Genomic DNA, 11,967 nt, shown 5'->3' on the forward strand with positions numbered 1-11,967 from the left:
AAGAAAACAGTTCTTTTAACAACTTTGTCTTTGCCAGACGTCAGATTCATCCAAAGAAACAAAGCCTCAACGCCTACATGGTTTTCAAAGATGAGGAAGGAGTGACCGGAGCTTTGGAAAGGTTCGACCATCCCAGTCAACCCAGATTTATGCTAAAATAATGTGAAAATAAATGAGTTGTGTGTTCCTGCAGGAACGGCGTGGAGATCCAGAAAGATTTTTACATCAGAGTCGACCGAGTGACTGACAGTTCATCAGTAAGATTGATCCATCATATCATATTATACTGTATTTAATTGAACATTTTCCATTACATATAATTTAATAGTTATATTCATCCATCAATGTTGACCTGTTTCTTACATCACTCTGTGAGTCACTGACCTGAACCAGTAAAAGAAAACTGTCTCCTTCCTCCTTGTCACCTCACAGCACGACCACAAACGCTCCGTCTTCGTGGGGAACTTGTCTTTCGGTGAGTGTCAGTTGACGTCTTTAGGTTTCAAACTAGACCGCCACAATCAAACACTCAGTCCTGGTAACGATGGCCGTTGGTTTTGTTTTGGTTCAGAGATAAACGAGCTGGTGTTTCGGCGACATTTTGAGGAGTGCGGGTCAGTGGAGGCAGTGAGACTGATTCGAGACCCCAATTCTGGGCTGGGGAAGGGATTTGGCTACATCCTGTTCGAGGTACTCTGACTCACATGTGCCTTTTTTCTTCAGTAATTGTAATTATACAAGTGTAGCCCTCAACCTGACAGTGATGAACAAAAGAATGAATCAGGGAAAATACAGTGGTGGTAGCTAACTCTAAGCTAACTCTACCATGAGTATCTATACATTTGGTTTTGATGTATTTTTGCAGAGTGCTGACTCTGTTCAGCTGGCGTTGGAATTGGACGGTTCAAAGCTGGAAGGTCGGTCAATCCGTGTGAAGAGGTCGATGAAGACAGACAAGCAGAAGAAAACAGAAAATAGCAAGGGAACCACAAGAACGCCTGGCAGATCTCCAGCCAAACACACTGGTCTTAAGACAGCAGGAGGGCGGGGCACCGGGCCTGGACGCGGTTCCTTCAGTGGAGGCCGACAGAGACCTGCCAAAAAAGAATCAAGCTCCTTTAGAGGAGAAACAGCTGATCCAAGGAAGAAGATGGATAAAAAGAAAGGACTGAAGAAGAAGAAACCACGTCACGTCAGACGAGTCAAAGCTGACTCCTAACAGGACAAAAAGACACTCGTTACTCAGTGAACGATTCAGTACGTCAGTTCTCCACAGGGTAACGAGTGAAGGCAGGGGTGAAATATTTGAATTTTGTTTTGAGGTTAAACTGAAAAAAACTCTTTATTCCTTTCATTTTTTTTTCAGTAAAAATATTGTGACTTAATGTTGTTTGTTTCTTTTATCGTGGTTTTTATTGGCAGAGTTTCTGTCTTGTTGTCCCAGTTATAGCTAAAACTGACTAGAAAAAAAAAATTTACATGCAGAAGTATATTGAATTTTAGCCAAACTAAAGGGTGACATTAGAGCAACACAAACCTTTCATCTGATTGTTGATGTAATACTAAAAAAAGAAAATTAGTGGCAAGTTTTCTGTTTTTCTACTTTATTTTTTCTTCTTCCTCTTTTTAAATGACCAAAACATGTTCACAACAGAAAGACAAGAGTAACAATAAATACTGAGGTGAGTTACAAAGAACAACTGTGATGTAAACTGGTGCAGATGCTGAATTTGGTTCACATAAAAAACCCAGTCAAGTTCCTTTTGACATATAGTCGGGATCCTACCACATTTCTCCAACTTCCTGATGGAGGCGCTGTAACGCCAGAACTGGTAGGTAAAAAATTTAAACAAGCTGTAATTAAAAAAAAACTATTGTCCTTCTGGACCCCTTCTTTAGGATGTGAGGGACAGACCCTTTAGAGGCCGGGGTCTTGGTGGAGAGAGAAGATCCAAGTAAAGATGAGGAAGAGGAGGAGTTGGGCGGCAGGCTAGTGGGAGTGGTTTCGTCTTGGCTCTCATCTTATTCTATATCGTCCTCAGTCAGACTCTGTGCACTAACGATACGCTGCAAATAAACAAAAATAGAAAACAGAATTTGTCAGAAAATAATTAGACCAGTCAGATGGAGTCGGCGTTCCTGGCTGATTCTTCACCATCAGACATCAGACTAGATCAGTCTGAGTGATCAGACTAGATCAGACATGTAGGTGAACACCTGTGAAACCTACCTGGCTAATGCTGGGCAGTTTGGTGAGCAGCATCTGGAAGACGGGTGGAGGCAGCGTTTGCTGCAGCACCTGCAGCAGCTGCTGAGGTTGACCACAGACTGCGATGGCATTAGTCAGGTGATCCACGCCTTTCTCATAATCTCCTGTAACAAGAGGAAAATGTGGTCTCAAATATGGAATACCCTCACAGAGATACTGCCTAACCGTGGATGTTTGCCACATAAAGGTGTTACCCTGAGCCAGCAGCTCCTCCCCCAGCTGGATCTCCTCCAAAAAGAACTTCTGCACTGCTTCAGCATCTTTAAGGTCAGGAAGCTAAGGGACGGAGCAGGGATGAGACAAAAGAGATAACAATAACAGTGATCCAAACAGTTTGCTCTTACCTTTGCCAGACCTGCCCTATCCTTCGCCACTTTCTGTTTTCTTCGCCCTGTGATACCAACACAGAACAAGTCCATGTCAAATCAACTTGTAAAAAAAAACAAAAACACATGACTACTACTAAAATCTAGCCCTGCTTGTTTCTTCCTTTTAAGTTTAACTTTTAGGTTTAGAGATTTAATATACAAATTAACCAATAGAGGAAACTGTGTATTAATAATTTGCAGTAATTATTGCACATACACAATCCGTTTTTATTCTCAAAATTCTGACTTAATTTCACAGAATTCTGAGAAAGTAGAACTGTGTTGGGAATAACAACATCGATTGTTAAAGTCAAAGGAAAATGAAAAAGTACTTCTGGGAATTAAACAAGGACGGATATCTAATCCATCTCTTTGGCCTCATTTCTATAACCATACACCATTGGTGAAGAATGGAGCTGGCTTAAGGTAAAGACTTTGTGGTGTGTTACGTATTAAAATGAACCTAATTATCGGCTGCTTTAGTTAACAATAACCTAAATATGGGTTAACCACAGGGAGTGTGACGTGCAAGCGTTACCAAGAAGTCATGACAGTGTAAACTGAAGCTCCGGTGGGTTTTTACTATGTACATATGAAAAACAAAATCCGACACATCACGACTGGATATGTCTGAATTATCTAGGAGCCTGGTTCTGAGGAAGACGGATGAGAATGAGGAGGTCAACACTTACGCTCCCGTAGCCTGTTCTTGAAGTTGGGGTCACTCCGTCTTTTCCTGTCGAAATAAATGCAGTAGCCGACAAACAGCGCCCCACAAACTCCGGCAGCGATCGCGCTCGTCCTCCCACCCATCATCACTCCGGGACCCGCTTGGTGTCTGATAAAATTACGGTAAATATTCTGGTTTTATGCGGTTAGCAAGTTTGCAGCAGGGAACTGGAGGAGCGACATTCAGTGCAAAAGGACCCGAGAAGACCCCGCCGTGTGACAGCTGTAGGTAGCAGCATGTTGCCTGACTAAAAAGAAAATGAAACGGTGTATAAATAAAAATAAAATGTGGTAGTTCAAAATAAAGAAGCTCTCTTCTAATCCAGTTGAAAAGTAATTTTATTTAAAAAAAACTGTAATTAAAAATACGACATAATATCGGCAAACCTTAGCTGTTGACTGTAATATTCTTTAAATGTTACAGTGCCTACCCGGGACAACCAATGTCATTTTTATCAGAAAAATGCTTTCTTTAACGTTACTTTTCAAATAAATAAAAAATACCTAATTGTTTATATATTTTTTAATTATTCCGAAAGAGTTGTGTGTCTTGCTTGTTGTGTTATTCTGATTACAAAACAACTTAGTTGAACAACACCAACCTAACTAAATCAAGATAATTAGCTGTTAGTTCAGAGTCAAAAGATGAGGGAAAGTAACAATCGAAATGATCAAAGGATCTTTAGCTTGTCATCTATTTACCTTTGAAAAGAAGGGGAGAAAGGATTTGGCTGAATGTGGAAGTCATTCACTAAAAAGAAAATTATAATAATAATAATCTAACTCTGTATAAGAGTAGCTAAATTTCTATAATTCCATCAGGTGCTTTCAGATTTACAGAATGAGTAAAAAGATATTGCTTACATTAAGGTAGGTGGAATGTACCAGATGTTTTGGCATAAGGAATGCAAAGAAAAACATTTTGCAAAAAATACTTTAGGCTTATTAGACTAAACTCAGTGAAAATTGCAGTCATTATCATCAATTTTTCATTTCAAGAGAGATTGCTAACAGTGGGGGGGAGACAATGTGGTTTGAGAAAAGATTTTTTTGAATTTTCTATTTTTTTCATTTCAAGAGAGATTGCTAACATAAGTCTAAACTTTTTTCTATTGTGTAGAAATGGCTGCTGGTAGTACAAACATGAAACCTGAAGACCCTGTCCTTTGTGCCATCTGTTTGACTGCGTTCACTGACCTGGTGTCTACACCATGTGGACACAACTTCTGCAAAAACTGTATTGTGAGTCACTGGACCACGAGTATCCACATCCAGGTCAATTGTCCCATGTGTAAAGAGGTTTTCAACACAAGGCCTCAAATGGAGATCAACTCTTTGATATCGGAGGTGGTTTATCTCTTTAGGCGAGAGGAGAAGCTGAGGTCAGATGCCATAGTTCAGCAGATGATCAAGGAAAGACAAGTGAAGATTGAGGAGATTAAGCACTCAGTGAAAAAGAGTAAACTTGAAGCAGACACAGAGAAAGAAAAAGGTGTTCAGGTCTTCTCAGCTCTGAAGGAGTATGTGAACAGAGGCCTGACGCGGCTCCTCCGTGAGATTGAGGACAAACAGAAGGCAGTAGAAGGAAAGGCTGAATATGTGATTACAGAGCTAGGGGAGGAAATCTCGGAGCTAATGAACAGGAGCTCAGAGGAGGAGAAGCTCTCTCTCCCCGAAGACTGCCTCCATCCCCACCTTCATCAGAGCTTCTCTCTCCTGAATGATTCCCCACCCACACAGGACCAGACACAGGTCAACGTCTGCTCACCGACGTATGAGGGGACTGTGGTCAAAGCAGTTGCTCAGCTAGAGGAGACATTTTGTGAGCAGGCAAAAAAGAAGCTGAAGGAAGTGGAGATAAAAAAGCTGCAGCAATTTGCAGTGGACGTCACTTTTGATCCCGACACAGCACATCCTGCTCTAATCCTGTCTGAAGATAAGAAACAGGTGTACTGCGGTGATGAGAAGAAGCATCTTCCCGACAACACAAAGAGATTTAACCCCTGTGTCAGTGTCATGGGAAAGCAAAGTTTTTCATCAGGCAGATTCTACTATGAAGTTCAGGTGAAAGGAAAATCGGCCTGGGATTTAGGAGTGGCCAGGGAGTCCATCAACAGGAAGGGAAACATCTCAATGAGACCTCAGGATGGTTACTGGACGATTATATTGATAAATGGAAATGAGTACTTTGCACTTTCTAAACCCTCCGCCCGGCTCTGTCTGACCTCTGCTCCTGAGAAGGTCGGGGTGTTTGTGGATTATGACAAGGGTCTAGTTTCTTTTTATGACGTAGATGCTGTGGCTCTGATCTACTCCTTTACTGATTGCTCCTTTACTGAAAAACTCCACCCATTCTTCAGCCCGTGTGTTAGTGAAGATGGTAAAAACTCTGCCCCACTAATAATTGGGGACATTCAATCTCAAGCAGTAGACTTCTATAGAGCTGTATCTCCGGCCAAGTCATTTCATCCCAAATTGCTCCTTGAATGGCAATGATAGTTACAATATATGATTAAAAATGCTGCAAATACATGTTTTATGTATTTGAGTACATTGGTTCGAATGGGTTAATAGAAATCTGCTTGTTTCTCCATTTATAACACTGCACTGCAGCTCAGTGGGTTAAACAATGCAGACATGGTCAACGTCACATTTAAGTGAATAAACCTTATTTAAATATTCCATGTTTTTCTCCTTTTGTTGTGATTTGTTCCAATCTCAAGAGTGAGCCTGTAGAGAAGAGAGAGTGAGTCGTTTTATCAGGAACACCGGCAGCAACATTATAAAAAAGGAGTTATAAAATAACTCAGAAGGCAAAGGTGATCTGGCAGGTACAGGTATTAAGCACAATATTGTTAACTTATGTTTCTGCTTCATTTAATTTAATGTTACTGTAAGATATCATGTAAGATACATTTTTTAATTCAACACACGTTTGACCATAAATGTCTTATACAAAATAAAACATTGTTTTGATGCAAGGCTATTTAACTTTCTTTCATTTTTTGCAGTGTAAATTCTGAACACATTTATTTCTGTGCTTTTACTTTGAAGCACTCCTGTTTCCTGTTCATGCTGCGGCATACGATCACCATCGTTAGTGCTACTGTTTTATTGTGAAATTCCTATCCGGAAGCTAGTTTTGACAGCGGTGCTGAGGAGAGGAGCATCCTCCACACAGGCCGTCATCTGCGGCAGCTGTGATGTCATCGCTTTCCATCTTCTCTAATCACCATGACGTCACACTGCTGCTTCTGACGTCCTAAATTTACCCATGGTTGACCCAGTGTCGCCCGCAGTCGCCAGAACTGGCCCGGGCTCGGGCCCCGGTTATGGCTCGGGCACCTGCACCGGGAACAACGGCAGGAAAGCCGTGAAAAAGTCCAGATCGAGAAGAGGCAAACGCGGCAAGAAAAGACGTCACAAGAAGAATAACAAGAGCAACAAAACACCGCCACCATATTTACCACCGGAGGTAGAACATGTTTCAGTGCAGTGGCGACGCTACAGCTAAACTGCTCTGTTAGCAACTGCAGGCTAATTACAATGTACTTTACATCATATACTTTTGTGTTTTGGATCGTTTAGTGTTTAAGTTGGGCTCGTGCTTAGGCTAGTTTTACATATATACATTACATTACAAATATACATATATAATTTAAACATGCATCTTGATTATATTGATGCAAGTCATTGTCAATAACTTTAGTGATCATTATTTTGATGTCAGTATCGATCTTATGTTTCTAGGGTTTTTATTTTTTTACATTATAAACATTTTCCTGAATTAATTGATGAAACATTGTTAAATGTTCTGAGAAAGGTTATTTACATCAACAAACGTGAAAAGTAAGAAAAATATACATTTCAAAAATAGCAGTCTTTGTGAGACTGCAGCTGTCCACACACTGGAGACACACGTGTTCTGAACTGACCTCATCTCTCTTCTCTTTCTCTATAGGCTGAAGAAGGAAACATTGAGTATAAAGTAAGTCACACAATCTGTATGAAACAATTTAGTTTAAATTTACATCAGGTTATTTTTTTGTCAACTTTAGTTTGGCCTTTAAAAACCAGTGTAAAATCAGGTCAGGTTTTTATTATATAATCATATAGTGTTGATCCACCACCATATCCTACACGATTAAACGTGGTATTTTAGAGCCAAGGGTTTAAAGTCCTCACTAATCCTAGTGTGATACAACTGACCACAAGGGGCAGCAGTTATTCTGTCTCTGTTGTAAAACCACTGTTTTTCTCCATAAACTTTGGTTTGGGAGATCGTGGGTTTACAAAATAAAGTAATAAATTTTTTTTCTTTTTAAGCTGAAGCTGGTTAACCCCACCCAGTACCGGTTTGAACATCTGGCCACGCAGCTGAAGTGGCGCCTGCAGGAGGGCCGCGGCGAGGCCGTGTATCAGATTGGTGTTGAAGACAATGGTCTGCTGGTGGGTCTGAGCGACGCTGACATGAAGGCGTCACTCCACACACTGAAGAGGATGGCTGAGAAGTAGGTCACAACAGCCGAGAGATTCATTTAAAAACTGATGACTTGAACCCAGGTTTAGATACAAACTCACACGGGAGTTCATCCATACGTCTCCTCTGGTTTCTCTAGCTCTATCTCCAAACTGCCCATCTTCATATCTGCCATTTCCAGCTCAGCTGTGGTCTGGGGATCACAGCAGGTCTCACTACTGACTTAAAACACATTCCTTTTAATTGTGTTGCAACTCTTCTGTCACAAATTCTGCCTAAACCTTAAATTGCCACCACCTTTGTTTTAGCAACAAGTTCTATAAAAAACCAGCTCTGGATTTTTGTGTTTCTGCAGAGTTGGGGCTGACATCACTCTCCTCCGGGAGCGGGAGGTGGACTACGATCTGGACAGAAATAGTCGGAAAATCGCAGAAGTCCTAGTTCGCAAAGTTCCCGATGACCAGCAGGTGAGATTGTGTCTTGAGAGAGTCCGTGGAGTTTTTTTCCACATTTTAACTGTGAGATCTTTTTTTTCTGTGTGTGAATAGTTCCTGGACCTCCGTGTGGCTGTGCTGGGTAATGTCGACTCGGGGAAGTCCACGCTGCTGGGAGTCCTGACCCAAGGGGAGCTGGACAACGGCAGAGGCCGAGCCCGGCTCAACCTCTTCAGACACCTGCATGAGATCCAGAGTGGACGGACGTCCAGCATCAGCTTCGAGATCCTGGGCTTCAACAGTAAAGGAGAGGTGATTAACTCTGTTATGGTTCGTTTTCTAACCAGTTCTGCACTGATTTACACAACGTCAGCTGTTATGTGTATGATTCTGCTACTTATGTAAACACCAGGTTGGTTTTTTTACCTATATCTTTGGCTATCTTGTCAATTCAACGACCGCGGCTGTGGTCACGTGTCATGCAGGTGGTCAACTACAGCGAGTCACGGACGGCGGAGGAGATCTGTGAGAGTTCCTCTAAGATGATCACGTTCATCGACCTGGCCGGACACCAAAAGTACCTGAAGACCACCATCTTTGGTCTAACCAGCTACTGCCCTGACTTTGCCATGCTGGTGGTGAGCGCCAACACGGGCATCGGTGAGCTGCAGCCCACGCATGTGACCCAGTGACATAACACTGAGAGCCGTGGGAGTCAAATGTACAGTTTAATAAATAAAGATAAACTAAACACACAACAACTCTGTAAACTAGGAGCGTGAAACGTGTTTCCACTGTAAACCACTGATCTGAACTGACTGTTCTCACTGGCTTCAGCTGGAACTACGAGGGAGCACCTGGGCCTGGCCATGGCGCTGAAAGTCCCCATCTTCGTGGTGGTCAGTAAAGTGGACGTTTGCTCTCGTGGGACTGTAGAGCGAACTGTTCGGCAGCTGGAGCGGGTCCTGAAACAACCAGGCTGCAACAAGGTCCCCCTGCTGGTCACCAACCCTGACGACGCAGTGACTGCAGCGCAGCAGTTCACACAGTCCACCTGGTCAGTCTGGTCATCACGGTCATCACGGATGAATACAGTACAAGTGATGATGATTACCAATACTGACAACAATACCTGTGTGTGTGTGCGACTGAGTACAGTACAAGTGATGATGATTACCAGTACTGACAACAATACCTGTGTGTGTGTGTGTGTGTGTGTGTGTGCAGCATCACACCCATCTTCACCCTGTCCTCCGTCTCTGGTGAGAGTCTGGACCTGTTGAAGGTTTTCTTAAATATTTTGCCTCCACTGAGCAACAGCAAAGAACAGGAGGAGCTGATGCAGCAGCTCACGGAGTTCCAGGTGAAAGGAGACACACACACACACACACACACACACACAGAACCACACACACACACCTCACTATTACAAGAGTAAGCCTAACCCTAATCTCATCTTAATTCAACAAAAAAAAGGTCAAAATATCTTCTCACACAGAGGGGAAGTGATGATAGTCTCCACAATACTTTCATGTGTAAAGCTATAACAAAACCAACAAGTTGTACCATTTGTGTGTCAATACAGTATATATATATATATATATATATGTGTGTGTGTGTGTGTGTGTGTGTGTGTGTGTTTGTAGGTGGATGAGATCTACTCAGTTCCAGACGTGGGGACTGTGGTCGGAGGAACTCTGTACAGGTGAGACCACACCAGCACAAGTGGAAAATACTTCAGAGTTCTGTTTGTTACTCTGAATCTTTACTACAGTCACGTGTTTACGGACGCTGTCGTTGAGTCTCTCAAATTTCTGCTTCATTTTAGGCTAATTGTAGCATCTGTAGCTTCTTTGCAATGTTTTTGTCTTTAACTGATCTAATTACAGAGAGATGACACTGTTATGAGTGTGTGTGTGTTCTTCTGTGTGTGTGTGTGAGTACAGCGGGGTGTGTCGGGAGGGCGAGCGTCTGGTGGTGGGTCCCACAGATCAGGGCTCTTTCCTTCGTCTGAAGGTGGGCAGCATCCAGAGGAACCGCTCAGCCTGCAGGGTGCTGAGAGCAGGACAGGCCGCCACGCTCGCTCTGGGAAACTTTGACCGCTCGCTACTGCGCAAGGTCAGACGTCCAAAGTCAATCAAGTCCTCGTGCAGCTGAAGGACACAGATTCAAGAATTCAGTTTGGAAAAGTCGAAAAGTGGGAAAAAAATGTGGTCGTTGTCACTGTTTTCTGATTGGTCGTTGCAGTGGGAAAAAAATGTGGTCCTTGTCACTGTTTTCTGATTGGTCGTTGCAGGGCATGGTGATGGTCAGTCCTAAGATGAACCCCACCATCTGCTGGCAGTTTGAAGCGGCCATCGTCCTGCTCTTCCATGCAAAAACCTTCAGGCGCGGCTCCCAGGTCACGGTGCACGTTGGTAACGTCAGACAGACGGCCACCGTGGAGTGTCTTCACGGGAAGGTCAGTCACAGAGACGTCGACGTTCTTCAGTAAAAGTTCAACCAGTGTTAGACCTCAGAGCAGGACAGGTACGATGAGAGCTGAGCGCCCAGTGACCAGTGGAGCAGTGGAGACTGAAGAGTCCACTACATTAATGAGACTAATGATCAAAATTGCATTCGTCTTCTCAAAGTTGTTACTTGTAACAGAATTTCTAATTTACTACAATTTTCTCATCTGGTTGTGAAATGCATTCTGGGATACTTGGCTGTGTGAAGTCCAACAACACAGTTACTTTGACCCAGGCTGTGATGTTTCACACTCATACCAGAACACAGATGAAGACTGCTGTGTGCATCTCTGTCCTGCAGGAGGAGCTCCGTACCGGTGAGCGAGCTGTGGTCCGTTTCCGTTTCATCAAACATCCCGAGTACCTGAGACTTGGTGCCAAGCTTTTGTTCAGGGAGGGGGTCACCAAAGGCATCGGTCACATCAGCCGCCTGCTGCAGCCTTTCCAGAACCAGAACCACGACCAGAACCACGACCAGAACCACGACCAGAACCATGACCAGAACCAGAACCTGCCTGAACATTAACGCCTCCATTCCTCCCTCCAGCACCACCAGATGTCATGAGACCTGATGACGGGTTCTTGTGATTTGTGCCCACTCAAACATTAGTAGCATAAGCCCGACATGAAGTGCATGCTACTGGGCCGCTGAGCCACAGCCGGAGTTGTGTACAGTGATGTGATCGAACCCAAACACTGAATGTAGTCCCTGTTCAAACTGAGTCTCTGATGACAATGCACTTTTGGTCCTCTGTGTGTGTGTGTGTGTACGTGAAAGACTGAGTGTGTGTATGTATGGGTGTGTGTGTGTGTGTGTATTCAAGCTGTCGCTTTTCCCTGTGAACGTTGAATAAACTTTAAAAAGGTCCCACGTCTGCTTTTGGAATTTTTAATTAAATCAAAGCAACAAAATGCGACGCGGCCGTTGATTCAAATGTTCCACAGAACGTTGAAACAACTGTGTTTACATTGTGATATCATTGAATTGAATTTGAGTTTTGTTTTTTTTCTTACTTACAGCAGTGACTACATGGTTTGTGCACACACTCCTTCCACCAAAGTCCACAGAGAAAAACAGTGATTTTAGATCCCAGGACCTCTGTTACAGGTGTGTTACTGTTTGTTTGTTTGTTTGTTTGTTTGTTGGAGGATCTTCGTTCAGATCGACGTCTCAGAT

The 11,967-nt window shown here is 43.1% G+C and overlaps 4 protein-coding genes across 4 annotated transcripts; 3 read left to right on the plus strand and 1 right to left on the minus strand.

Annotated features, from left to right (window-relative positions):
• Positions 1–5: 5 nt before the first annotated feature.
• Positions 6–1,690, plus strand: LOC103383372 (RNA-binding protein 34-like; the record flags this gene model as incomplete). The annotated part of the gene is made up of 5 exons (XM_008316464.3): positions 6–121; positions 194–257; positions 433–475; positions 572–690; positions 866–1,690. Coding segments are annotated over 5 exons (696 nt in total), but the record flags the coding sequence as incomplete, so codon positions are not given.
• On the minus strand, positions 1,588–3,607 carry tomm20b (translocase of outer mitochondrial membrane 20b). The gene is made up of 5 exons (XM_008316466.3): positions 3,330–3,607; positions 2,614–2,660; positions 2,464–2,545; positions 2,231–2,373; positions 1,588–2,067 (listed from the first exon to the last, which is right to left on the minus strand). The coding sequence occupies exons 1-5, from the start codon at positions 3,451–3,453 to the stop codon at positions 2,023–2,025; spliced, it is 441 nt and encodes a 146-aa protein (XP_008314688.1). The 5' UTR covers positions 3,454–3,607; the 3' UTR covers positions 1,588–2,022.
• A 444-nt stretch (positions 3,608–4,051) lies between these two features.
• Positions 4,052–6,344, plus strand: LOC103383374 (zinc-binding protein A33-like). The gene is made up of 2 exons (XM_008316467.3): positions 4,052–4,236; positions 4,487–6,344. Exon 2 carries the CDS (start codon positions 4,489–4,491, stop codon positions 5,860–5,862), a length of 1,374 nt encoding a protein of 457 aa, XP_008314689.1. The 5' UTR covers positions 4,052–4,236; positions 4,487–4,488; the 3' UTR covers positions 5,863–6,344.
• Positions 6,345–6,480: 136 nt separating this feature from the next.
• gtpbp2b (GTP binding protein 2b) lies at positions 6,481–11,657 on the plus strand. Its single transcript, XM_008316473.3, has 12 exons — positions 6,481–6,841; positions 7,328–7,354; positions 7,693–7,877; positions 8,202–8,313; positions 8,395–8,592; positions 8,766–8,940; positions 9,118–9,337; positions 9,508–9,643; positions 9,927–9,985; positions 10,227–10,398; positions 10,577–10,741; positions 11,092–11,657. The coding sequence occupies exons 1-12, from the start codon at positions 6,641–6,643 to the stop codon at positions 11,314–11,316; spliced, it is 1,875 nt and encodes a 624-aa protein (XP_008314695.1). The 5' UTR covers positions 6,481–6,640; the 3' UTR covers positions 11,317–11,657.
• Positions 11,658–11,967: the final 310 nt, after the last annotated feature.

The sequence above is a fragment of the Cynoglossus semilaevis genome, chromosome 9 (assembly GCF_000523025.1).
Source record: "Cynoglossus semilaevis isolate Cse_v1.0 chromosome 9, Cse_v1.0, whole genome shotgun sequence".
In the NCBI taxonomy this organism is placed as follows: Eukaryota; Metazoa; Chordata; class Actinopteri; order Pleuronectiformes; family Cynoglossidae; genus Cynoglossus; species Cynoglossus semilaevis.